General features: G+C 52.9%; 7 protein-coding genes across 7 annotated transcripts; 5 read left to right on the forward strand and 2 right to left on the reverse strand.

Moving 5' to 3' along the window:
* Window positions 1-412: 412 nt before the first annotated feature.
* On the forward strand, window positions 413-4,435 carry JN550_000019 (uncharacterized protein; the record flags this gene model as incomplete). Its single annotated transcript, XM_049313124.1, has 4 exons — window positions 413-446; window positions 573-789; window positions 1,004-4,116; window positions 4,167-4,435. The coding sequence occupies 4 exons, from the start codon at window positions 413-415 to the stop codon at window positions 4,433-4,435; spliced, it is 3,633 nt and encodes a 1,210-aa protein (XP_049177308.1).
* Window positions 4,436-5,395: 960 nt separating this feature from the next.
* JN550_000020 (uncharacterized protein) lies at window positions 5,396-6,199 on the forward strand (the record flags this gene model as incomplete). Its single annotated transcript, XM_049313236.1, has 1 exon — window positions 5,396-6,199. The coding sequence occupies one exon, from the start codon at window positions 5,396-5,398 to the stop codon at window positions 6,197-6,199; it is 804 nt and encodes a 267-aa protein (XP_049177309.1).
* A 601-nt stretch (window positions 6,200-6,800) lies between these two features.
* On the reverse strand, window positions 6,801-7,328 carry JN550_000021 (uncharacterized protein; the record flags this gene model as incomplete). Its single annotated transcript, XM_049313347.1, has 2 exons — window positions 6,801-7,261; window positions 7,316-7,328. The coding sequence occupies 2 exons, from the start codon at window positions 7,326-7,328 to the stop codon at window positions 6,801-6,803; spliced, it is 474 nt and encodes a 157-aa protein (XP_049177310.1).
* Window positions 7,329-8,319: 991 nt separating this feature from the next.
* JN550_000022 (uncharacterized protein) lies at window positions 8,320-11,397 on the forward strand (the record flags this gene model as incomplete). The annotated part of the gene is made up of 2 exons (XM_049313457.1): window positions 8,320-8,490; window positions 8,569-11,397. The coding sequence occupies 2 exons, from the start codon at window positions 8,320-8,322 to the stop codon at window positions 11,395-11,397; spliced, it is 3,000 nt and encodes a 999-aa protein (XP_049177311.1).
* Window positions 11,398-13,325: 1,928 nt separating this feature from the next.
* On the forward strand, window positions 13,326-14,660 carry JN550_000023 (uncharacterized protein; the record flags this gene model as incomplete). The annotated part of the gene is made up of 3 exons (XM_049313567.1): window positions 13,326-13,361; window positions 13,503-14,404; window positions 14,513-14,660. The coding sequence occupies 3 exons, from the start codon at window positions 13,326-13,328 to the stop codon at window positions 14,658-14,660; spliced, it is 1,086 nt and encodes a 361-aa protein (XP_049177312.1).
* A 3,682-nt stretch (window positions 14,661-18,342) lies between these two features.
* JN550_000024 (uncharacterized protein) lies at window positions 18,343-19,477 on the forward strand (the record flags this gene model as incomplete). Its single annotated transcript, XM_049313678.1, has 2 exons — window positions 18,343-19,297; window positions 19,356-19,477. The coding sequence occupies 2 exons, from the start codon at window positions 18,343-18,345 to the stop codon at window positions 19,475-19,477; spliced, it is 1,077 nt and encodes a 358-aa protein (XP_049177313.1).
* A 4,828-nt stretch (window positions 19,478-24,305) lies between these two features.
* JN550_000025 (uncharacterized protein) lies at window positions 24,306-25,763 on the reverse strand (the record flags this gene model as incomplete). Its single annotated transcript, XM_049313789.1, has 3 exons — window positions 24,306-24,523; window positions 24,573-25,640; window positions 25,694-25,763. 3 exons carry the CDS (start codon window positions 25,761-25,763, stop codon window positions 24,306-24,308), a joined length of 1,356 nt encoding a protein of 451 aa, XP_049177314.1.
* Between the last annotated feature and the right edge of the window lie 253 nt (window positions 25,764-26,016).

Genomic DNA, 26,016 nt, shown 5'->3' on the forward strand with positions numbered 1-26,016 from the left:
CCTCGATTTTAGTCCAGTCACTGGCGCTGGGCACCCAACTTTTGAAGAAAAGAAAGGCATTCATTTCAATCACATCCTCGAAGGCAACTCAAATGGTCATTGGCAGCCCGAGCCTACCGCCCTCCCCCCGTGTGTCAGCTCCAACATCAGGCGACAGCTTCCCGTGATCGCTCCAACGTACGAGCCTGCTTCGCTTCACCTGATCCCTCCGAGTCAACCCCCCCAGGTCACGCCGCAACCCCGCGCGCGACGCCCTGCTAAACCATCGGCGGCCTTCTGAAGCACCGAGTCCCAAGTCGAGTCGCGAGCTCGCCAGCACCGGAGCCTTGTCCGTGGCAACATCCTCAGCGAGCCTGTCCAGCTTCCCTCCACGTCTCGCCCGGCACCGTGACCACGACCATCGCCATCAATTATGAAAAATAATCATGGTGGATATCAGGAACACGGTGAGTCTTCAGAAGAGCCACGACTCGGGCGCATACGACCCAGACGCGAGCCGCCCCTCTTCTCTTGCAGCTGCTTCCGCCGCGGTCACAGGACGAGTCCGTACTGACCCAACCCTCTGACAAAAGCCGCCGATGCCGACGACAACACATATCACGATGGGGAGCCGCCCCGTGGACGCGGCCGGAGCAAGCTCTCCCCCGCGCTCCAGATCCCCAAGAACCGTAGCACCGGGAACCTTGCCGTGGTGTCTGAGGCATCAGAGCCGCAGCAATCGACGTCGCGGATCAGATTCTCGCTAGATGCTGGGTCAGGTGCTAACGCCGACTATGATTCAATCACAAGGTATGAAGTCACTTACTGCGTGCTGGGGATGATTGCTTCTTGTACCTCGCGACCTATCTCACCTCGCACACGGCTTGCATGTCACATGCTGTTAGATCCCTCGTCTCTGCCTAGCTTACCCTGCTTACGCATATGTTACACCTACTATCCTCAGTGCTGCGCGTACACAGTGACCCTTGTAGACGCGGGAGTCAGTATTAATCCTTCTGGTTAGATCTCCCCTCGTAACAGACCATGACCACGGGCTCGGCCTGTCCGGTCTGCGCCGCATTCGCCAGAACCATCCGATCCGCGCACCGACACTGCCATCTTCCGCCGCGTCTTCTCGAAGCCCTTCCACCAGTCTCGCGAGGTCTACCTCGATGGTGATGCTGCCATCTGGCCATCAGATGCCATTGTCGCCAGGGCCATCGTCTCCCAACTTTACAGAGGACCTCACACGTTTCCCGTCAGAGTCGCTACACTCGTTTTCCTTCGCACACCAATCCGAAGACTTTATACAGAACCGCCAGAGTGTACTCAAACGCTCCATAGAGTTTATGAAAGACCGCATGGGATGGGCCGTCTCGTCGAATGCTGCACTCGCCAGTGCTCAAGCCAGAGTGACTGGCGATGTCGAGACACAAACCATGCTCGATCTCTTGGCAAGAGCACAACTGATTGGTGCTGGAAACCTCCCACATGGAGAGTCGGCTTTTGTTCCTGGGCCTCTCACTGGGCCTGCCGAGATGTCTGCCGACAACGTCTTCGAGAGAGACTTCATTCCGAGGACGAGCAGTCCGGATTCATACTCGACAGCAATGCTTTCCCCGACTAATACGAGGGAATCCCACCCAGGGAGTCTGGCGGCGGAGAACAGAATAGATGAGAATTTAGCTGTCTCGCCCAGTTCAAGATATTTGCAAGTTGTAAAGGACCAGCCAGGTTCTGAAGAGTCTTCGAGGGCGTCGACGAACGAGAGTGGGACAACGGCAAAGTCCTCGCCGCCAGCATCGGTCAAACCCAGCTTGAAGAGGACCTATACAGACGTGGCACCAATGACGATGCAGCAGAAGCTGATGGACGCCATGTCTCAACCGTTTGTCACTGGTCAGCCAGGCATATACCCTGATTCGCTGGTATCCCCGACTCTGCCCACACAGCTTGGCTCGTCACTTAATGTTCCCGGGGCCATCGGTCCCGCTGTGCATGGCCATTCAACCCGGTGGGTGCCGGCGGCTCAGGCTATCTTCACCACAGAGGCCAAACCGCCATGGACCATTCTCGCCGCAAACGATCTCGCATGTCTGGTCTTCGGTGTCACTAAGGCCGAGGTACGGAAGATGGGCATTCTTGAAGTTGTGCAAGAAGAGCGCCGGGCATGGTTAGAGAACAAGCTCACAGGTTCTGATGTTGACGAGATGGTGCAGCCGCCTGCCCAAAGGGAGGCCCCTTCGCCACCCCAGGCCTCGAGTGGCTCTGCTTTCCTCGGAGGCAGGGGAGGCATCACAGCTCAGCTATTGAGCAAGCCAAACTCGAGAACGCAGCCACCCAAGGCTCCCGAACGTCGGGCACAAACCGTCCATAATGCGGATTTGACTCCTTCGAAGTCCCGTGTAGGTTCACACCATAATAGCACGAAATCCAGGGGCGTCTTGCTTTGTGGAGACGTAGTACCAATTCAGAAGCGCAATGGGGCCACAGGCGCTGCTAGTATATGGGTCAAGGAGAAGCGAGTTGGACTAATCTGGGTGCTGGAAGAAATCCACGAGGATGTCGCGTTCCTAACTCTAGATGAAGACGGCATGGTGACCAAAATCACTGGCGAGACCGTCCCCATCTGGGGAGAGAACACCCCTCAGGGTGGTATCGATGTGGGAAAGCTCATAACACGTATTCCGCGCCAAGGAATCGATCCACGAGAAGGTGCCATTGACTATGCTCAGATTGCAAGGCGAAAATATTTTACTTGCCGCAACAGTAGCAAGATCAACATCCCTGCAACGATTTCTCAGACAAGAGGGCAGACCGAGCTACGTGTTTCAAGCTATCCACATATTGCCGGCATTGTGGTCGTTGAAACAGCGTCTCTGAAGATCAAGAGCTCAAACTCGGTGTTCTGCGGAGCGCTGTTTGGCTACGAAAAGCCCGACGGCCTTCCCATCAATTCTCTGATACCCGATTTCGATAGGATTCTGAAGATACTCACCGAACAAGAAGGTGTCGACCTTCACGATGGTATTGTTATCCCCGAGCACAACTTCAGGAGAGCTGCGGCTTTCTTTGCCATTCGGGAGGGTAGGCCTGATGCCGCAACAAACTTCCTGAATCCAGAGGGTCTGCCCGCTAAGCACCGTGATGGTACTGAACTCAAAATCGATCTCCAGATGAGAGTAGTAAAGAGTGAGAAACAATCGGCACACGACTCAGGGGCAAGCGACGATGAATTATCCCCAATAGAAGAAGCGGTTTCTCAAAAGGAATCCGAGATGGTGTTCGCGTTGTGGATAACCTATTCAAGACATCTTCACGTTCCAAGGACTGCCTCTATCATTCCCAGCTCACCAATTATGTCTGGTGCAGCTACACCTCTACACCAGCCCTCTCCAGGCCAAACACCAGCACACACGCCCCAAGAAGTGGCGTCTGATTCCGACGAACCTCGAAAGGTCTCGACAGCGTCCGCATTGACGCAACAGCTCAAAGACGTGGCCAAGAATGCAGTAGGGAGGATTACTGGCTCTACAAAAGCCGACGAAAAGACTGTGCAATCTGCCTCCAAGCCAGCCGAAGCACCGAAAGGGAAAAAGACGATCAACGATTTCGTGATCCTAGAAGATATGGGCCAAGGAGCGTACGGTCAGGTCAAACTCGCTCGTTACAAGCATAACGGAGGTCGGAAAGTCGTTCTGAAGTACGTGACTAAACGACGCATCCTGGTGGACACCTGGACGCGAGATCGCCGCCTGGGTACCATTCCCCTGGAGATTCACGTTCTCAACTATCTCCGACGGGAGGACTTGAAGCACCCGAACATCGTCGAAATGGAAGACTTTTTCGAGGATGAGACGAACTACTACATCGAAATGGCGCCTCACGGCCTGCCTGGGATGGATTTATTTGACTACATTGAGCTTCGAGCCAACATGGAAGAAGACGAATGCCGCAGCATATTCGTACAGGTTGCAAAGGCTGTGCATCACCTGCACACGAAGGCGACTGTGGTGCACCGAGACATTAAAGACGAGAACGTTATTCTTGATGGCGAGGGTCACATCAAGCTTATTGACTTCGGCAGCGCAGCTTATATCAAAAGTGGGCCTTTCGATGTTTTCGTGGGCACGATTGGTGAGTCCCTTGGCATAGCAGTTGAGTCTATCACTCTAACAAACGTACAGATTATGCGGCTCCCGAAGTCCTCGCAGGCAAACCGTATGGAGGTAAAGAACAAGATGTGTGGGCTCTGGGCATTCTGCTCTACACTATCATTTACAAAGAGAACCCGTTTTACAGCATTGACGAGATAATGGATCGTGATCTGCGGGTACCATATACGATCAGCGACGACAGCATCGATCTCATCCGTTGCATGCTCAATCGTGACGTATCCCAGCGGTTCAATATCGAGCAAGTCATGAAGCACCCTTGGTGCCAGGTGGAGGAATAGAAGGTCTATTGGACCTCGAAAGGCAACAACGAGGTGCGATGGGAACAGTTGGGTGGGATACTCGGGTAATGAAGGAATTCGGTAGTTGGTGGCGATGAGTGGTGACGAATATTGGGGCAGGTACTCATGGAGAAGAGATTTGGCGCGTGATACCCTCGAACAGCAATCTGCACTTCAGCGAATACGAGATCCTGCAAAGTAGAACAGCAAAAAGACTTTGGGAGTCGGCATGTAGTGTTTCTGGCACGGAGTTATAGAAGATCGGGACCGGCTGCATACTTGAGCATCATGGGTAGACTGCAAATGTTGCATTATGTCCATAAATGAGTTGGGTGGCGGAAGTATAGATTTACGATATACAACGCAACTACCAACCAACAATAAGAAGTTGAGACCTCACTGTAAAAGCGCTAGTGTCATTAAGAAGAGGATATCTCTAGCGAATGACTGTCGAATCAGACAATGGACTTAACGATCGTAGCCTACATGGAGAAAGCAAATACTATTGTACTTGTTATTCCAAGGGTATTAAATCACGTAATGACTGCTCAAGGGAAACCTCACGTGGCCCAAGAGGCTATCTAGGCCGTAGACAAGATTTCTTTGTGCATACGCAACATTGCATGCATTGTATCTCACGGAAAATCAAGGAATCAGAGGGGCTGTGTATCATTGTCTAAGTTTGGTACCTAACGAATTCAACGGAATTGACTGGAAGTGACGCGCCAGTAATTCGTGCACTAACAAAGCCGGCATTTGGAACAAAACATTGTGAGGTATTTGGTTCAACGCCGTTGTTGAGCGTCTGAATACAAAGTCCGGTGTCTGGCCTCGTCTAGCCCTCCATACAGAGAAGCGCTTCAGATATCCACTTCAACTGATACGTGTGCTCAGACACATCAAGTACATACCGAGTTCAGGAAACTCGGTGGCTTACTTTCGCTTTGGCTGACATTTGACATGGCTCCTATGGCTGCGATCAAGTTCATTGTAAAGAGGCAGGATGTGGAGCCACATGGCGTCGCATCGCCTCCTGCAACGGACAACACGATGCTGATCGTTGGCATCGTACTTACCGTCGTTGCCGTAGCTATGTTCTGCGGGCTCTGGGCCTGCTGGCACAAGAAGAAGAAGAAGGCATTGGAAAAGTCCAAGGCTTCGAGCGCCAGACGTGCAACGCACCACCGCCACCATGACCGGTCATCGTCGCGCCCACACAGCAGCTCACCGAAGGGTTCGTCCAAGGACCGCAAAGAGAGAACGAAGGCGACCCGCCCCTTCCCGGTCAAGCCGTCTGGCAATCATGTCATGCGATCTGTTGAGGATAAAGGTAGGTCCGACAAATCGGGCAGCCCCAAGCGCGACCCCAAGCCTGCCAACGCTCCTAAGGAAGCTGGCCCCTACGACCAGTCGGGAGACGACTTCGTGGAAACGGGACACACCGCCCCAGCACCTATCCCGGTCGTTCACGCACAGATCTTGACATCCCCCGAGAAAGGTGAGTACAAGTTCGGGGCGGACGACCGAGAGGTTCGCCGCAAGCCGAGGTTTGACCCAACTTCTATCGAGAGGCAGGTTGTCGACGATGAGCCCACCGCGATCCGAATGTCGCTCGATAGCGACGATGACGAAGGGGAGGAGGAGACAGAGGTGGACTATGAGGCGGAAATGGCTGCACTGAGACAGATAACGCTGCCCGAGATTCCCCGCGTGGCAAGTCTTGAGGGGGAGGACCGCAAGGGCAAGAAGGCAGCCCGTGAGTAAGACGGGCATAGTGTGAGGTAAGACTCGGAGGGATATTATCAGATGCTACTGGCTAGTATGATAGCTATCCAACGTTCCTGAGGTAGTATATTCATAGTTTTATGCATGACACCTCCCCCTCACCGAACAAATCATGTGAATTGGTTGAAGTAGAACAAGCAGCACTCACGAGATATTCTTTGGCTGCTTTAAAAGCACTAATATTGATCCGCTCCCGTTTGTATTCTGCACCTTCGTTCCGGCTCGAGACTCTATCTTTTCCACAGTAGGTCATTTCAATTTCAGCGTCATAAGTCCTCCAGTCAAGATGAACAAGTAGGAATAAATCATTATTATGGCGCACAAATATCGACAGTTGGGAGAATGGCTGGTCTTTGTCATTCGTCCAAGGTGTCTCCAAGTAGTTTTCTGCTTGTAGCTGTATCGTCCTTGGTGAGTAATTATCAGCCATCCACGAGCTTTCTCGGTTCATCAGCGCCGGCGGTCTTCGGCTCTTAAGGGGAAAACATAGGTTGGAGAAAGAAATATGCTTACACTATTACTGTTGTCTCTCCATTCATAATCTCCTTGTTCCATTTGCCATTAGTGATATCAGTGAGATTTACAGGAGCCCAGACCAAAGCGGCGGGCTGAACCAGTCGCAAACGACCTGCTTGACGGGGACGTTACACCTGACGGTGAAGACGAGACTATGTTCGTCCACCTCCAGGAAGCCTCGGCCGCCGTGCCCTTCGATGACCTGGAAGCCCTCCTGGCGGAGTACGTGTTTGGAGGCACTGTCGTACCAAGGGTCCTCTGCTAGCAGCTTGACCATGTTGCCGGTCTTCAGCCTGAGAACCTCAGCCATCGTCACTGCGGCAGCGTGCTGTGTGGTGGAGCTGAACCTCTGATTGTTTGGATTATCGTTGTCGAGACAGTGGAGGTCATACGTGAGGGACACCGGACCGAAGCAGACGATCTTGTTGGTCTCCCGCGGGACTGGTGCTTCCATGAGCTTCTGTTTCAGCTCGGCACATCTGGTGCTGGTCTCCCACACACTGTCTTCCGCTCCTGGTAGAATCTCTGCACTTGCTGTGGGTCCATGTCTGCGGTGAGCCCTTTGCTAAAGACTCTTACGGTAAGAGGACATGATTCCTGCAGCAACTTTGGAGACATATGGCTCCAATTGAAGTGCTGGTAGAGATTGAAACCCACCAAAGAAACGCTGTGAATCTAGTAAGCCGACCTTTCTGTTTGGAGGAGTCGTTCACCTTTGGGTGTTCCCTTCTGTACTCAATGTCATATAGTTCTTTGAAGGGGTCGTAAGCCTCTGGGGAGGCCGTTCTGTACTCTTCGCTATATAGCTGTTTGAATTTCTCTTACGCTTTCGCGTTTCTGCACTTTTTATCTTCCTCCTCTTCCGCCAGGCCTCCTTGCGTAGAAAGGGATTGAGCTTGGTCGACTACATCCATCATCGTACCAGGGACTGGGGATTTTAGGGCGAACTCAGTCTTGCTAATTCACAGATACTGAGTTTGATATCAACGTTGTGCTGGCAAAAAGGAGACTAGACCAAGACCGAGAAGAAGTTACGGAATATACAGTGAGGGAGTTGCTTGCTAACCTGGTGAGCGACTTGCAAAACTAAGGCAACCGGCCCATCGCTTCAAGGGGTGAGGTCATCTTGAAAAAGCCGCCCCACCAGCCAGCTCTTTCCGTCACAACCTGCTGCTTTCCTGCGTCAAGTGTCTGGCGCCTCTACGATTCATCTGCAAGTGTATATGAGTATACGTTATAAACCCTCAACCAGCCAATCTAAAGCCACAGCAGTGACCATTATTGTTATCCTTGCTGCTGTATTGGAGATACAGGAGCTGAGTGCATGATGGGACAGCCGGAGACCGCGCAGCATGCTCCATGTAAACGGAATGCGTATGCACTTGAGAGACCTCTCGTCTTGAATTTAGTTAACACAGATTACATGGAGTGTGCAGAATGCTTGCTGCACCGCACGGTCCCCTTTCATACCCCACCAAGCCAATGCGGGCCAGGTAATGCGACGTTGTCATCTACAAACGGCTTACACAGACGACCATCTCCGGCAAGAACCAGCTGTGAAAGGTGCCGAATACCACTTCCAGATGGCGGGCCACAATGCCTACCTCACGTACAAGCGTGAGACGGCAGAGCTTCTGTACTGGGTCATCCAGGCGTCCAACAGCATCATCCAGAAGACTGGTGCTGAAGATGAAGATGGCTTAAGCTTGCTGAACACCACTGGCAAGACTACGGTTTACGGCCTGGTATCTATGGTACGTCGGACATCGACCCTTTTATGAACCGATACACATTTGGCTGTCCGGACGGCATGAGTGCTCACAATGTCGCAGGCCAAGCTCATCGCAGAGCATATCGGAAGGCAGACAGTCCCGCCCATCGTATACCGCTTGTTCAAATCCGTCATCAAAGCGCGCGAGGAGGCCCACGAAGCCTTTAAGCAGCTGGCGGCTGAGAACTCTGACCCAGAGGTCAAGAAGAACAACGCGTCGCACAAGCACTTCATCGATGCCCTCAAGGAGGCCTTCAAGGCATTGGGCGGTGAATCAGAGACTGCGAAGAGGGAAGCTGACGCCGGCTCCCTCCACGAGGCTCAAGCGGCTGAGACTAATATAATTCTCCTGGCCAACAAGTTTGCCTCTCTGAACCTTGGGACAGTCAATGACGAGGCGCAGGACGATGCAGAAGCTGCCAGTGATGCATCTGACGGCCCCGCGGCTGCGCAGAGGCCCCAGAAGAAGTATTCTGGTAAAGGCAAGAAAGGCAAACGCGGCAAGAAACCCAAGCAGAAGCAGAAAAAACAAGTCGCCAACGAGCCGCCTCTTGTCGGCGTGCCGATTGAAAGCTACCGCATCATCGCGGACAAGGAAGGCATCATGACGGACTACCTGATGGCCACCTACGCACTAGCCCGGGAGTGGATTGATCTTCGAGGCTTCATGCAGAAGACCTGGCGCCAGGTTGCATACGATGGCCTCAATGCCGCGGTCGCTGGTACACTTAGCAACGTGGCTGTATCCATGTTGAAACGATCGGAGCTAGCCATGCACCTCGACTTTCCGGGCCATGATTCTTTCCACACGATCATGAACACCATCACGCGTGGGGATGTGGAGAAGATACAAGGAAACTTCAAGCTACGGTTGATCAAGTATTATAAAGCCCAAGCTCAAACCCGCGTGGAAGAGGCGGCGCTTGATGTCAAGGAGCAGTTGATGATACACACCTACAATGATCTTCTTGACTTTGTGGCCGATTACCAGAAGACACGCAGTGGAAAGCCAACTAAGTCCATGCTTGCCGAGATACAGAACTGGGACCCTACTTTCAATTTGCAGCAGGCAACCCCCGAGCAGAGACTGAAATGGCGCCGGTCTTACACCATCAACTGGCTTTATGATCTTGTCAACCTCTTTTCGTCAGTTGTTGTTCAACGCAACACTCTCAAGGGCCAGAACTGGGCTCTTGAGAAGGTTGACTGGTCTGAAGACGGTCCGTGGAGCGTACATAGAAGACTCTTTGGCCTGAATGAGTTCGCTGGTTGGGTCACCTCCCTCGCCACGCAAAAGCAGGGCACGGATGTCCGCAATAAAGTCCAGCCTCATTCCATATTTCAGCTTCAGTGTATCGTCGACTCGTTGATGGTCTCCCGCGGGTTCTCCACAAGCACTTTCAGAGGCCACGTAATGAGACCACCGGCGCACCAGTTTCGACCAAGACGCGATGTGGACCTGTTTCTAGATCGTGAAAACGAGCGGGGTGGTTCTGGATTTCTGCAGGCAGTCGACATTCTGGAGCAATTGTTCGAGAGGGATGCCCAAACGCATGGAAACCCAAAACGCCACACTAAACACATGGAAGTTCTCAAGATAGCACAACAGGACTTTATCGATTGGCTAGGGGAGTCCAAGTATGGGTACGTTCTGAAATCAATTCCGCCTTCTCAGTTTAGCAACTCAAACGCAAACGGGCTTTGGGAATACTCACCCTTCTTATGTGGCTTGGGGCTGATGGAGGGCCTCGAGATCTCGTACTTGTTTGGTATGATGATCTGGGATCGGATCCCAGAGCCGTTTCTGCTAATTCACCTTCACAACATGCTTGTACAAAGAGGCTACATTGCTCAACCCGTCGGCTTGTACGCGAGCCTACAGAGTCTTTTCACGGACGCCTTTTTCATTGACGGCAAAGTTCCAACCTCCAACTTTCTGGAAGCCTTAGTAGCCAAAGTCGATGCGTACAACACCGCCCGTGCCAGAGCCACACAACAGGCCGCAAGGAGGTCAAATGCCCAGGCCAGTGACGTCCATGGAATGCTAGACGTGAACGCGAATAAGTTTTTCAAGACACCTACTACTCTGGTGTCGTACCGCAAGGCGGACTGGAATTACGAGCGCGTTGCAGACAGTGACATCAAGCCGATCAGCATGCTGGCGATGCTTCGCGTAGCGCAGACAGAACTCGTCGTCGACCCAGAGACCGGCAAGTTACGGCCTGCCGAGACAGAGTTGACCAGTCGTATGCGCGCTGCCAAGCTGAGTGAAGAGATACTGGCGGGTATGTCATCAATGGTCCGCCGGATGAACAACAAGAATCACGAGGATCCTGCCATGATGGCGAGATTTGCTGCCATGGCAGAGCCAGGCTATATGACGGAGTCCGGTGGGCTACGTGAGCTCAGCAAGAAACTCAAGACGGGCGGCCAGGCCGGGTCTGAGAGCAAAGTTCAGCACGAGGAGCTGGACTTGGACGGCGTTGACGTACTTGAGTTCCTCAAGTGGGACATCCACGCCGACGTGTGCGGGCGCGAGCCGCTGTCGAGCCTCAATTTTGTCTGGGTGACGGCCCGCTTCTTCATACAGTTCATGCAGATGGAGGATGAGCTGCGGAAGCTGCGGAACCCGACGTACGTCCGGGCGTACGAGGTCGACCCGACGCTGATGCGGGAAAAGAGGCTCAGCCTCGCGGTAGGTGCCCTGCGTGGCGGCGACGAGCAGTGTCTGCGCATCATGGCGGAGCAGTTCCAGAACCCCCGCGCGGGCTTCATGGACCACATCTACTGGAAGGACTTGGAGACGGAGCTCAAGACGGACAAGGAGATTCCACGAAAGGAGGACGATGAGTTTAATGATCAAGCGGACACGGCCTGTTCCGTTATGTAGATATAACGATACTACATGGTAAATAATGTGAAAATAGTGACGAAAAGCTCAATATTGCTGGACTTCAGCCTTCTCCCTCAAGGATTTCCTTCGTAGGTTTGGGTTACAGTGTCGCGCTGGTTGTGCCAACGATATGGTGGGGTTGCGTCATATAAACCTTTATACATGAGATGATTGATACTTTATGATTGATTCCAAATCTGATATTGGGAGTGGTTTGTATGACACGGGTCGAAGTTATGGAAACGCTTGAATAGGTCACTGCGAGCCTCATGAGGCCGTCTTCGCCACGCTATCACCGAAAGGGTAATCACCCACTCTCGCTACGGAGTAAGTTAGAGTCTGTCTACCATTTTATCCATAGGAGAGAACACTTGACCCCGAGTTTCCTAATATATGTGTTTCTTCTCCTTATACTTAATACTACCTGTAGGCGCCTGCGAAGCCTCTCCGTGCGTTCACTCCCGTGTTCCATATTTGCGATTAGACCTCGTAGCAACATGAAAATGCTTCTTCGCAGGGTTAAGTCAAGTCTGACCCTTCAAAATGCTAACCTCATGTTCGCTTTTCGCGCTCAGGGCCATCATCTCACCGTCCCCAACCAAGAAAAAAAAATAAAAGAAATAAAAGACCATCCAAAGATGCAAAAACATACAACACCGGGTATTCGCTGGTGGTCACCCACCCAACTACTAATCCAGCGGTTACCAGTTTATCTATGGGAGAGCGGACGGGATCCCGAGTTCTCTAGTACCTATGGTCGTATGTGCTTGGTTAGTTTCTATTTAGGGTAGAAGTAAGCACTTCTCTTGTGTCTATATCCTTCTTGCAATCTACCTTTCGTTATCTATACTTGCGGATAGGTCTCAGGTGTTTATTCTGTAGCAACTAGTGAACTCTTCTTTGCAGAAAGGTGTCGAGAATATGTTGCAGAGTATCACTCCCGTGTCTCGGTGGTGATGCGCCAGCGTGGCATATTTTTCATCCCTTGCTTCGTGGAGGTCGGCTGACCATTCTGATGCGAAGTACTAGTACTTGCAAGGGGACTGCCGTAATTTGAGCTTAGGTAGAGCAGCATATTTCAAGACGGCTGTATGCAAGCCGCCTTGGTTGAATATTGCCCCTAATGGCAACCTGAGTGATTGCTGCCTCTTCGTCGTGGCTTCATTCAGCCGTGTTCATTTACGGAAAAGCGACAATCCACCGGTATCCAGCCATGTGTGGTCAATTGGAGGAAGGGATCTTTCCTTCAAACTCACGAACATTGAATCGAGGCATTTCATGCATATCCCATCAAGGTGTGTAGGTGTGTTTACGATGAAACTGTGCCGCAGATTGCAATTTGCCTCAACCTTCTCGTGGTGTTAGGCCAAATCAGAAATCCCTGCACACTCTTCATTTGGGAACACTTCCTCCTCCTTTGAGGTTTCTGCGATCCATACTGTTTTCAATTGCAGATTGAACATGCTGTACGAGTATAACCACTCGTGATTGAACACGACGTTGTGCTAAGGTTTCTTCAACGGATACCTGCATCAAGCAATTTCGTCTGGATGCTGATTGGTCGAGCATAGAATCTGGAGAGCCGAGGTCAAGCGGCACGTGAGCAGAGGGTCTCTCTGGTGGCCTATCAGATATCAAGGATGCTGCTCCCCTTGATCTGCCCCAATGTTCACTCAACACAATAGACAGGGGCGGAGCTGAGTGACTCGCGCGCAACTGACCTGCAGATCAACGAACGCTTGAAAAGAAAAGTCGCAGTGCCGTGTCCGACAAGGATTGCCCAAGCAAATCTCACAAACGTCCATCACTGGTGACATTGGACTCAGTCGCTCGTCCATACCCTCGCAAGATCATCATCCATATCCGAAAGGTGACGAAAGCCGCGAAGAGGTCTCCCGCGCTTTGACAGCGCCCCTGCATTTCCGATGCCGCTCGAGTTCATCTATGTGACTCGTCATGGGGTAAGACGCCAATTAGAGTTTGGAGGCCAGCATTGCTATTCAGCCGCAAGTCACGCCTTCTGGGCTTAGCACTCTTATCTGGCAGCCCCTCATGCAAAAATCATGTCAAGAATTAGCTGGATCTGAGCTGACTTCCGTCAGTTCCGTCCTGCTTTCACTGTTGATCCGGCATCAGGAACCTATACGACTGCGATTCTTTCCCCAACGGGTGTGCCTACAGATCCTCCCCTGACCTCGTATGGTGTCGAGCAGGCCAATGAGCTGGCACAGCGTCTTTTGAAACTTGACCCGCCCATCGGACGGATCTACTCTAGTCCCTACTATCGATGCTTGCAGACGATAAACCCGTTCGTGGCAAAGTACAATGAGACCTCGGAGACAGTGTCAAACTCTAAAGCGCATCTGGCAGCGATTCGTGTAGAGAAAGGTATTGGCGAGTGGTTTGGCCTAGCACCATGGAATCACCCAGCATCTGCACCCCTGAGCAAGCTGCAGGAGCTCTTCCCGGACATCGATGCGAACTATGTCTCTCAAGTTACGCCTCCAAGCCATGGGGAGTCTCTGTCAGAGCTGCACGACCGGGTCGCCAGCGCTATGGATGCGATCATCGCTCAGTGCGACAAGGAGGGTATCAGAGCTATCGTACTGAGTAGTCACGCAGCTGTGGTTATTGCCTTGGGCCGAGTATTGACTGGACGCATGCCCGAACATGTGGAGGAGGAAGACTTCGCCGCCTTCACCTGCGGCCTAAGCATCTACCGACGTCGCAATAGCCACAGTGGACGTCAGACAGATACTTCGGAACGGCAACCGATGGCAGCTCCAGATCGCTTAGCTGACGATTCTGCGATCTCAGGGATCACGCAGATGTCAGGGGCGGGAGCTGCTGCCGGAGCAGATATGCAAGCTGCAGGCACCAGCGATCATCCGTCGGGGTGCAGTCCGGGGCCCAGTTGGAGGGGAGGCTTAGGGGTTCAGGGCGGCTGGGATTGCGAGTTGGACTCGGATTGTTCGTTCCTGAAAGGAGGACCAGAGAGAGGCTGGTGAGTGATTGCGTTGCCCCCTTGGCGGTTCCCCCGGCGACACATTGCTTCTTCGGCTACAACTCGCCTAATTCTGCGATGAACGTATGATTTCTGACTAGCACAAAGGCGATTTTCCGGGGACGAGTCCTTCAGCGCCGTCGGCCGGCAAAACCTAGCAGGGTCCAACGCTGGCCTCGGCGTTGATGTCGAGGTACCGAAATCCGAGCGTAGGGGTAAACACGATCAACCCATTGTGGACAGCTCCAAACTCTGAGTAGGACGTCCGAATTTTGGATTGAAACATCAGACCACTCTCAAGGACAGGTCATCTCTTCATGCAGTGTCTCCAGAGTATGTTTTACCTGTTGTTCTCGGAGGATGATACATACCTTCAAGAGACGACCTCGGGAGCTATACAAGTGGTGCCACTATTCTCTACACCCTCCCAACTACGGCTCACTAGGTGATCGTGTAACAGCGTTATACGAACCGGTTCGTGTACGCTAAGATGGGTTAGTCTAGTTATACGTGCCGAACTTGCGCCAACTGTTGCTGAGTCTGGCCGGTTTAGAGTCCGTCTTCTATCAAAATAATGTTCTGCATGTCTCAGCCACTCTGTCACCGATGCCCCCTGATCACCCCGAGTACCCAGCTACAGTGATGCAAGATCGGGCGGTCCTGCAGCTTTGTGAAAAACAAATGAAGACCACCTTGGCCTGATTAGGCGTTACCCTGCAGGACCGGACTCTGGTGTTGACTTTGATCCATCTCAGCCTCGCGCATCAGGACCAATCAACCCAGATCAGCGTTGTCTCTCGCACTCTCGCTCACGAATGCGCTCTACGAACTTAGAGTTCAGTCCGGGTATTGGTATCTAGACAAGCAGACAAGCCAGATTGACAAGCTCAAAGAGCTTGCGTACCGTGGCTGCGAGACGTAATGGGCCAAGATCAACTTGGAGAACCCTGTATGTTTCAAGTCACGTAGGACGGGCTACTACTCGTCATAACGACTAGATCCAGATGACGATCGGTTCACTCAGCCGTCTCCTCAAAGTCGGAGCCGACCGTTCAGCTAGATATAAGAAGCTGCTTGCACGAGCCCTCATTGGCCAAATATATAAAAGCGTTCCCCGAAAAGAAATATAGCCCCTTTGACGTTGTACAAAACGCCTGCAAGGCCGCGGTCGTGCTGAACCGTAACCGCGTTGAGTTAGATCTAGAAGCAGCTTATGTAGTTGACCCAACGATAAACACATAGGAGGAGTGCGGCTCCTCCGTGAATCGTCATGATTGTGCGAACGGGGTTGCCAAAAGTCCGCGAAAAGCAGCGCGCAGGCCATGAGGCCCTCAGCACTTCAAGGCCTCCCAATAAACTTTGATAGTGGCATAAGGTTGAGATCTACTCGAGCTGTGCCGTACACCAAATCGAGAACTGATTTCCGAGCTGTCAAGGTCCGTGACCTCCAGAAACAGAAGCACAGCGGCCCCTAGGGTGCACGCCGTGACGGACAGGGTCGGCGGATCTGGGCGGGGGTGTTTTCTGGACGGACAATCTTCAGGCCTTGGCAATGCACCACCATGCTGATAGTCACATCTGCCATGTCACCTCGACATGCACGTCCAGCATAACTTCAACCAGGCGTGACATGCTCCCGCCAGCAGCCCTTCCCGTTCACGGGAACATGAGCATTCGGCAGGGCTCGCCATAGACAAAGGACAACCCAAGGTAGGTAGAGGGTCAAGCTGCAGCGCACCTCCTGCACAATGGCCTACATCAAGCGTTACGTACGACGATCAGCCTCGTTGCTTTTGTTCCGCCCTAGACTCTAATGTGTCAGGGTCGGAGTTGACGGACGACTAGCGCCCGGGGTGAGGTGACTCTGTTGTCCCCAAAGTTTGCCATTGTGCAAGCCAAGGACAGCGACTCGGAAAACGGAAAAATTGGGCGTCGCCTGCATAAAGTGTTGGGGTCCGCGGCTCAGGCCCTGCTCAACCTGTTTATTTGTCGCCTGGCTGCCGAAATTCTGCAAGGAATGTATGGGGACTCCTGTGTACAAGGTTCTGGTAGCCGACCAACCACCCACTTCGCGCCGGCCCGAGAAGGGAGGGTCAGCGAGTGAGGCCAGTCAAGACTGGTCAGAATGCCCATCCCTCCCCCCCTCTCGCTGCTCGGGCGACCCAATCGCCGCCCAGGCCCTCCTCTACCGCCGCGCTTGACGATACCCCGGGCTTGCCAGGAGCAAACAAACATGCTTACCGCGCGCCATTGTGCTGTGTTGGCCATCCAAGCCCCTCGCCGTGGCTCAGGACCAACCTAGCCATCTTGCCTCCTGGAGCCCGCGGCTCGGCTACGAGGCCACGGCTGTGAATGGAGGCTCTGACGCCGTGCTCGGCTGTGGTTGGGGCGGCCACTCGGCCTGGCAGGTTTCTGTCTGAGTTACCTTACCCTGACCTCTGTAGCCCAGGGATTTTTGTCGTGTTTTTTTCGGACCAACAGCAGATCTGTCAGATCATATCATATACTGCATAACGCTCCACAACGGCGCAGCGCCTCCTTGGACAGAACTGCACGCCCGCCGGCGACTGTGCCCCCTCTCCGCTGGCCATGCCTGCCATCTCCATGAATATCCGGCTCCCTGATTGGCCGCTTCGACCCAACTGCTTGGAAACCACTCACGGTGGTTTTCTGTAATCACACAATCAATGAAGAATGCTTGCCACAGTGTCAACCCACCGCCGAAAGGATCATGATTGCAATGCGCTGTCCTGCCGGTGGCGAGCAGGGCTTTCCCCCCCCCCCCATCAGTCTGGCCACCGAGCGGACGACGGAGCAACTCGTCGTGAAATCTACCTATCCATCCAGCGACTCCATCATGGCTCCTCCAGCTAATGCGAGGTATACATTGTGGTACATGCGGCCCCTTGGGGCTAGGCGATTTGTGCTAGTCAATTGTGCTCGAATAAGCATGCAGGAGCGGCCACTACCTGACAGATAAAGTTGTCAGTTTTGAGACACTGTATTCAGTATGCCGACCTGGATGGGATAGTCCAGGGTCACCCTCGAACCAGACCCCCCTTGCAGCCATGATGTGGGACCACCTGGCGCTCTGCCTCGCCCGTATATCGCCATTGGGGACTTTACCCTTTCTCCTATGCTGATTGCGTTGGCGGTACGAATACATTCCTTCCCCCCGCTCCCCACCCGTCAGTGGCCTTCACTTATACTGAACATGTCTTGGACCCTAGTGTACCAGGTGGCTGCTTCTCGAACGCCTCTTGCACTATCGCTGCTGTATGTATCTCGACGGCCTGCTGGCCTAGGTACCTTGTTGCTGTCCTTTGTATCGCGGCTTGTGGAGCCCAGAAGCCCAGAAGCCATTGCATAAGGCTCTCATCGCCGCACACTACCAGCACCCCGGGGTTCGCCTTCTGCTTGTCTGCAAGAAACCATCTTTCGAGTCACAACCATCCTCTTCGGGTTGATCTGGTCCTCTCCTGCTCGGGACGCCGTTGGTATATTAGACATTGTGGATTGACAGACCCCACATCGCTACCTTGGTCGACTTACACTGGTCATCCTGTTCATAAATAAGCTGGCACCTGTTTCTTCATTACCACGATTGGCGCTCCATCCTGTCTAAGTCTATTCACTCTGTCTTCACACACTCGCAGAACCCAGGAAGCAACTCTAGTTCCGGGCAACTCGACAACGTGATTATATACGACGACTTCCCAAGGACGATGGCAACAGCGGCCGCCCCTCTGACCACAACGCAACCTCTTGCTCTACATTTCCGTCACTCAGAGACTCGAAACATGTACAGCGCCGGTTGTTCAACGCCAAAACAAAGATGGCACGGTAGCTCTGTATCGGCTACCACCGCGGAACCATCACTGCGCTCGCCAACGACGTCTTGCTGCTCGCATGACTCCTTCACAGAATCAGAAGTGACAATGTCAACCGCGCCATCATCGCCACCTCGCTCCCCTCTACGGAAGAGCGAGCCCATGGAGGCTCAACTACAAAGAGTGCCGTGGAGAAGACCGTCGCTCCAGCCTGACGCGACTCCAGCCGCGGGGATCGCGAAACTACCACCCATGATGCGCCGGGCGTCAGCAGAAAGTGTTCTACCTGGTCTCAGCAGTATCCTCAATGTCCCGCGCACCACGGTCACACAAGCGCCAAATCTGCAGAGCCCTCCAACACATTACACATACAGCACATCCCCGGAGCCCTCGGCTTGCGCAGACTACGTTCTGTCGCGATACCATGGCGATCTAGGTGACGATGATCCGATTACTGGCTTCTTGAATGAACAACGACGGAGACAAAGCAGGGATGGCCGGCAGTGGAGAGAAAGCCCGTTGCCAGAAGCTCTTCATCCTCCTGCACTTGCACGCCGATTGCACATCAAGGTTGAATATCCGCAGCCGAGTCCCAGTCGGAGCCCTGGCTACGACCATCGGCTAGTCAACCACGCCCGGAAAGCTGACTCCTTAAGGCATATCCGACATGGAGGCATCCGGAAGAAGCCCAAGGACACACCTCACTGCAACAAGAGGTACACTAGGGAGCAGATGGACTTCATCAGGTACCTCAAGGTTGACGTCATTCTCACCTGGAATGAGATCGCACACCAAGTTCAGCAGTACTTTCCGGACAGTGAGTTTGAGCGTGGCACCCAAGGAGTGCAAGGAGTATACTATCGGCAGAACAAGAACTTGCCGGTTGTCGACCTTGAGACGAACGCTCTCAAGTATCTGCCAAACGGTCACATTGACCGTTGGGAGAAGAAGTGTCGAGACCAACCAGACAAGAAGGTCTATGGGCTCATCAACATCTGGCCAGAGGTTGCCCTAACCTACCCTTGGGTCAAGGAGGAGCATAAACAACTAGCTGCTAAACTAGGTACGAACCCTCATTCTTATTGATCAAATAAGCTCCTTGGAATTAACTCGCAATGCAGCACCCAGACGATGTGGAGAACGCGAAGATGCGTATAGGCACGCAGTCGACAATGGTCTCTGGAAGGAGACATTGCCAGAGAATGAATGCGCGTGCTGCTGCTACCAGAAGCGCGAAAAATGATCTCTCGACAGCTGATACATGTCGCGCATTCCATCACTCAACAAGTCGACAATAGATGTACAACATGCTTTTTTTTTTTTTTTTTTTTTTTTTTTTTTTTTTTTTTTTTTTTTTTTTGGCGCGGTCCTCTTCAGGAAGAGCCACCGTTTGCGCGGTTCCCTCATCATCAATACTACCCCTCGCATCTGAGATTGGCTCTCAGTATACTCACCAGCAACGGATCTTTGCAATACTGGATATTATACACGCTATCAGGCTGTGCCTCATAGCAGCTGCTATCACTTTTGGCGGGTGCTATCCATTTAACACTATTTTCAAAAAGAAAATTAGGATACCGTGAGTCGTTGTATCGACGGCAACTCAAGACTTGTGTGTATTTCAAAGGCGTTATCCCGGGCATTATGTTACAAGGTTGGAGAAGCAAGGCGTTTAAAGCTCCCAAGGGAAGCTGGTGGTTGGAAAAACAGAACCCCCAAGACAGTTGCACTTGGTGCCTGTCACTCATTGTATATGTGAAATCTGCACATAGCTGGACGAAAATAAATAGCGAGCCAATTAACCATTTCAATACATATGCGAAATAGTCATGATGATGGTTCCCGGGGCAAATCTACTGAATGTGGTATTCGGCGAGGGTTCCCAAACCCAGGCCAGCGATGACTGGGGTACGGGTACAACACCCGGAATAATACCAGTTTTCCAATATTTTCATGGCCAACACACGGATTGAGAAGTCTAAGCCGCTTTGCTCTCTCCCTTCGGCCCGGGGCATAGTCACCAGAAGTACGGTAGCCGCTGGGCCGGGCGAGCAGGCATCTCGGGTCCAAATTATCATGGACCAGGGTTACCATGGCGCAATGTCCTATCGAGCGATGTCCGGGGTGTCATTGCTCCAGAATCTGCACCATGGTTGTGTGTTTGGGGACCAACACTCCAAAGAGGGCTGGTAGCAGTGTTCCCCCTGTGATGCCTCATATCTGCACCACCTAAGCGCGAGCAGAAGGCACCACGGATGCCTACAGCCCACAGGGACGATTGGTTGGTCTCGATCGAATAATGCCTCCCAGGGTACAATACTCCATCTTGCTAGTCAAATGGACCCCTCCGTGAAATCCACTTATTTGCTGACCACCCCCGGCGTTGCCTGAGCAGGCAGATCTCGGTTTGGCACATGTAGAGGGAACCTCTAAGCTTATTTCAGGTGTCTCTTGAACTTTCAAGCCATCTGTCGTCTCCGTCAGATTGTGTACGTCGAAGGTGATGTGTCCAGTCCTCTCTTTAACGCTAGTACGCAGATCTCACAGGTCCAACTCTAAGCATCACCTTTTTTTCGAATGCGGGAACGAAACAACGCCATCGCTTCTTGTCGACACCATACTTTCAAGACTGCATCTTGCAACTACGGCGAAGCAACCGCCCAGCGGGAATACTAACTAAGGTGGCAGAAATGGCGCGCATGACGTTCAGGCCGCCTCACCCCACAAGCCGACACGACCAGAGTTATCGAGCCGCATGACAGTCCTTAGATGTATACCTCCCGCGAGTCAGATTCGGCGGACGAGCAAGACATGCTTGTGCACTAATGACTATGCTGTCTCCGATAACCCGTATCTACTAAAGCGCTCGCTGCCAGGTGAGACATTGCGACCCCGACAGGCTAGTGGTGGCGCCGTCTGTTGGCCGGTCGGGCCAGATCTGCCCACAATGGCGCCGGAGAGACATTCCCCTATTCTATACTTGACGGTGCGGCGGAGGCCCAAAAGATATGTCACACTAAGGCGAGACAAGACCTCTGATCGCATCCTATAGCCGGACATTTTAACTTCAGGAGTGCTTGCGTCCAAATTGAGGGGACTCAGAGAGAGGATACCCTCACGGTAACCTTCGACCCTGAGACATAGTCTAAACACCTCGTCGAGGTGGTGACAAGTTACGATTACTAGATACTTGTTGCGTTTCGAGACCTCACAATCAAGACCGTCACATCCACCCAGGCTCTAGTGACACTCCACGTCATCAGCCCTTCCTGCAGGCCTAAGGTCTGCATAGCTACTCCTATCGTGCTTGACTTACACCATCGCGACGCACTGCGACACTACGCACCACACATCGTAGCTTTCGTACTGAAACAAGACAATGGTTTAATCTCGTTACCAAATGATCACTCTTTTATTACTCTCCCCTTTTGCCGCCAGAACCGAAGCCGTCATCGTGAATGGCCCGGTGGCCCCCTGAGTCGTGACGGACAATCTGCAGCCTCGTCCTCTCTCCTCCTGTTTCGCACAAACGTTGCTCCTCTGCAACGTTGTTGACGACTACCAACTGTATAAACTCATTGACTCGGTTGACGCCCATGTAACCATTTGCGGTGATTTGCGCAAGCGTGTACGTAGCTACCTCAAGAGGCCTCTCGGTACTCAGGACAGGGGGAGGCGTGAGGAGCAGTACAACGCGGAAAAATGACATGTAGACCTGGCACTCCGCTGCTACTCCACCCAACTCATAGTTTCTGACAGCGATGGAGACCTATTTCCAAGCAGATTCTATGTTACTACTTGAGAACGATTTATCACCGCAGACCAACATGCAACACTTTTTCAATATCCACCTATGTGTTCCCTTGCGTTCGAGTAATCCCTGAACGGCATATTTACAAGCGAAGGTAGAATTCAACTCCCGTCGGGAGGAGAAGAGAACATGGTGTTAGTCTAAGAAAATTTACAAGGCGTAGCCAACAACCAACCTCTTATTTCTTGCGTAGCCACATGTGACTCAAACAACTTTTGACCTTCATTTAACTTTGACACAGGGCCAAAATGTATCCTGCTACGAAGACAATATTTCTGCAAGTCAAGACCTGTGACCTCTGGTATCTTGTTATCATGCACAAGCAATGTGAAACTTAGCCGTGACCAGAGATATGTACGTCGCGAATGATCATCGCGATATCTACACGGACCCTTGGATATCATTTATCCCTTTGGGATGGAGGTCCACCAACGAACAACGCCTTGTTGTATGTCCCATCAAGGCAAAGTCCCCTCAATACCGAATGCAGCTCATCTTGATGGAAATTTGCCTGTGAGCTGCCGACCCTACTTCCCTGTCTCAATGGCCACCAAGGAACCAACAAATAGCCGAGATGAGGCCTGGAGGAACTGTGCGTACGGACTCCTCTAAATGTTTCTCCGTCGCAAAATATTGCCAGAGACATTGCCACACCTGGGTCTTCAGCCCAAGCCGTTCTTCACAATGGCGCTCCCGTCAGCCCGTTCAGGAGCCCATCGAGCCCACACAACAACACGCGCACACACGCTCCCTGGTACGCCTCGCGCTACCTACCAACAGCGACCTAAGCGCAGAGGGCGCGATGCCTGTCAATCCGGACGAGCAGTCCTAAGCGCACCTCCCTTGCTGCCCGTTATCCGCGCAGAAGGCCTCGTCGGTCAGCCTGGACTGTCGGCAGTCACACGCTACGCTTGGCAAGCCTGTGCTCCATACCCAACGACACGGTTCAGTTCCCCCCTTACGCAGCATCTTGACGTGTGCTAGGCCCTTGTCACCCAGCACATGATACGTCCTGTCACACTCACCAGCCTTTACCCGAAGGGCAGAAAGGGAGCACGTTGAGGTTTCTTTGACGAAATTGCCTCTCTGGGTCGCAGAGGGTTGTCTGGGTACCAGCGGATACTTGTCGACGCGGTGGCGTTGTGTTTGCCTGCTGCGGATTTGCAGGCACTCTCACGAGACCTCTGTAGTAATCATTAGAGTTTGGGGTGTGTTGTCTGCGCTGGCAAGGAATTGTTGAGGATTCCTTCCTTCACGCCCCCTCCCTCCCCCTTCTGAAAAGGAGGGCAGATGTATCTACAGTACATAGCGGGACAAGGTGAAGACTCGAGACGTCGAGACATTCTGTATGCAGACAGAATGTCCACACGCCCCCTCCTTGTGCCTCTGCGTGCCTCGCAAGCGGGTTTCGATGTATTCTTGGAAGGAGGTCGCAACCAATGAGACCGCCCAGCCCGCCCATTTCATGACTTCGCGTCCAATGTAGGCTAAACCGGGGCGAACTCCGGACAAGGCGTTACATACAAGGTGCGCCGATGAAAGTTCAAGACTGAGATCTGCATGCGCAGTACCCGTTCCAGAGGATGCAGATGCCCTCATTCGTCGTCTTCGTGACCTGCGTATCTGTACCCCTTCTATGCCTGTGTACCCCTGAGACGCCGGCGTTCAGCCTCAGGTATGCGTTGTTCACGAAGGCTTCCAGTTTCCTGCAGCCAGGCGGGTTCGAAATGTCACGGGAAGATTCGTCAAACTCTGTCTGCGTCAGAGACCCATACCTGTTTCGTGAGCCGAGGATTCTCGGGTTTGCAGACTGGTTCAAGACATTTCTCGGCAAAGCGACATCGAAGGAGAAAGGGGACTTCCTTCGACAGGAGAAGATGAGACATCCAGACATCGTGATCGCACTAAAGATTCGCAAGCAGACACCGTATCATACATGATTCATGGGCAATAACTACGCAATAAACCTCTTACCACAATGGCCAGCTCGTTTTATAGAGCACTTCAGCTTGGTTTTGTGATTATGGACGGCATAGAGGCCCCCTCACCAGAGGATCACTGCCTGGTCTCATTGGGCACCCAGTGATATGACCTTGAATACACATTGGCCTCGCCATGGTCGTGGATGGAGCACATACAGAACTTCTGCACTGAGGCATCTAAAAGGCGCTCAACTGTATAGTACGAGGCAATCGTTGAGACTGAAATTTTAAAACAGCCTTGACCCTCAAATCATATCAGCCACATGGAAGCTGGTCGATCAAAGATGTCGTCTAACGCGGCCATCCCTCCCTACGAAAGACTTGAAGCCGTCCTTATCGGTCGAGTCTTCATCAGGGCTACTGTCTAGATAGCCGTTGACATCATACTCCTCAAGATCAGAGGCATTGCCAGTTCTGTAGGCATAAGCATTGTGTCCAAACTCATCGTCGGAGGCCACCTCTTCGTCAGGATAGTCGGCCGTGTAATAGTTTTCGGCTGTTTGCAAGTTAGTCAAGGCACACGCAGATGTCACCCAGAGGCCTACCATTTTCGTCTTCCTGCTCTTCCGCCCACTCGTCTTCGCTGTCGCTGTTTTCTCCGTAGAAGAACTCCAGATCCGGCTCCTCGTCAAACACTAGCAAGCCGATGCTTTGTGGCGCTACCTGCTGCTTCTCCATGGTACTAACGGGCACACGAACATAGGTCTCGATGATATACTCGTCGTCATCGGTATCACTAGCACCGACAGCGGGCGTAGCTGTTTCTTGATCAACCTGATTCACTTGGGCCTCTCCGGGATGCCGCTCGGCGTATCTCTTGGCCGGGGCTTTCGGCTTGAATCTAGATGGCGACTGCGGGGCCTGCCGGGCCTGTGATACAGCATATTTTGGTTGACGCGCTGCTTTCTCTCTTCTCTGATTCTCTTCCTCAGCACGCTGAAGGTTCAGTCCTATCTGTTCCATGGCGAAAGCATTCATGTCAGCGGTCAACTGATCCAAGTCGACATTCCATCGGTTCGTCATGCTGGCAGGCAACTCGGCCTTCTTGGGCGTGTCAGTCCCCCGAGCCTCTTTTGCCAGTCCGGGCTTCTTGAGCTTCTTGGAATCGGTCGTGTCTACTTCCATATCCCCTGGTTGGGCAGATTGCTGCACAGAAGGCGGGGGTTCGGCCGAGGAGTCTCTCGAGACGTGCTCATTGAGCCCACGTGCAACGCTCCTGATGGTGGTGGAAGGCAATCTCTTGATCTTGCGCTCAACGAACAGTGCAGGCGCTGCGCGTTTCTTGGAGACGCCGCCATGGTTGCGTTGGCTTGGGTAGTTCGAAGTGGCTAGCATCATGTCGGCTCTTGACATATGGAAACGCCGCTGCTCTGTCGGAGAGATAGGCGCACCAGCGGCGTTGCCTGGCGGCGCCGAGTCCTTCCCATTGCCCTCCTTTCTCGCTTCGAGGGTGTTTTTGTCCCTGGGACTCTGGAATGTGGTGTCATCTTGCAGGGGGGCGGACGTATGAATGATGGGTCGCTGGACAGAGGGAATGTCGGCGAATGCGGCCTCCTGCTTCTGGCGCTGGTACACAAAGGCCTCGGTAAAATGGCGCTTGTGCTCTTGGACGCCTAGGTGAAAGCTGTCAGTTGAAGCGGCGGCCGTTGCCGTGGATGCGACTCACGGAGGAATGAGACGGGCTCGTCCTCTGTCGCTTTGCGCTTGACGCGAATGAGCTGAGGGGGGAGCGACATTGTGATTCTGTGCGGACAGCACCGGTCCAGCGGATTGTTTATCTGCACAGAATGAGGCGCCCTGATCTTCCGCCGCTTGTTGGGCAAGCCAGGCGCAAGATGTAGATGTCGGTTCGCGATGCCGCAAACGGAGGATGATGTAATTCGTGCATCGCACTCAAGGCCTTCTACCTAGGTATTTTTTAGAGGAGCATCATTGCGCCCCGCATGGCTGGCCTCCCTCCAATCAGAACCCGCTTCTAGGACAGCGCCA

The sequence above is a fragment of the Neoarthrinium moseri genome (genome assembly GCF_022829205.1).
Source record: "Neoarthrinium moseri strain CBS 164.80 chromosome Unknown scaffold1_Wmoseri_CBS_16480, whole genome shotgun sequence".
Classification (NCBI taxonomy): Eukaryota; Fungi; Ascomycota; class Sordariomycetes; order Amphisphaeriales; family Apiosporaceae; genus Neoarthrinium; species Neoarthrinium moseri.